Source organism: Perkinsus marinus (genome assembly GCF_000006405.1).
Source record: "Perkinsus marinus ATCC 50983 genomic scaffold scf_1104296944670, whole genome shotgun sequence".
In the NCBI taxonomy this organism is placed as follows: Eukaryota; Perkinsozoa; order Perkinsida; family Perkinsidae; genus Perkinsus; species Perkinsus marinus.
In genome coordinates, this window is record NW_003211326.1 from 2,419 (window position 1) to 3,082 (window position 664).

The 664-nt window shown below is 47.6% G+C and overlaps 1 protein-coding gene across 1 annotated transcript in view; it reads right to left on the minus strand.

The window, feature by feature from the left end:
• Nucleotides 1-281, minus strand: part of Pmar_PMAR008514 (hypothetical protein) — a gene marked incomplete at both ends in the record, with an annotated part of 1,019 nt that extends 738 nt beyond the window's left edge. The window contains one exon of the mRNA XM_002780055.1: nucleotides 180-281. Coding sequence (XP_002780101.1) covers nucleotides 180-281 — 102 coding nt within the window. The remainder of the gene's footprint in view (nucleotides 1-179) is intronic.
• Nucleotides 282-664: the final 383 nt, after the last annotated feature.

The following is a 664-nucleotide window of genomic DNA, read 5'->3' on the forward strand; positions in this document are numbered from 1 at the left end:
TCCTGTGGTGGGAAGTCTGATGATCCCTCGAGTAGACCGGTAGTTCCAAGCTGACATGGATCTTCTATGATAACGGTGACAATTCCTCCAAAAGGTCGATCTCCATGCAGCTTTCCTTTTCTTAGGGTCTTCAAAGCTTGCGATAAGCCATCTAAGATAGTATCGTGGACTATCCCCACCTCGTCCACTATGAGAAAGGCCTCGTCAGACAAGAGCTCCCTGCGCTTTGCAGCTGAGAGGTTACCCAATATTCGAGTCGCTAGTTCTCGAGGGCATCTCATCAAGGCGTGGTCGCCTTACTGCCGGACCTCTCATATTCAAGTCTGAAGTAGCTCATAAACGTATCACCTCCTAGAACCCTCGCAGCCATCCCATTCCAAGATAATACTATTGGGCATTTCTTGCAATCGCGAGCGTTAGCAATTATCGCTTTTGCCACATGCGTTTTACCAGTACCGGCAAAACCTGTTATGTAATGGTAGTGAGGTTCGCTTTGGAGGAGGAGGATGCTTTCGATAACACCCACCAGTACATCTTTCTGGTCGATATCGAGTTCGAAATCGTGGGAGGACATAGTGAAGCACTTGAGCTACCGCTATTGCGGGTCAATACTGCACGTTTGATTTTAGTTGCTCGAGCTTGGAATTTCCGACCATTATATTCT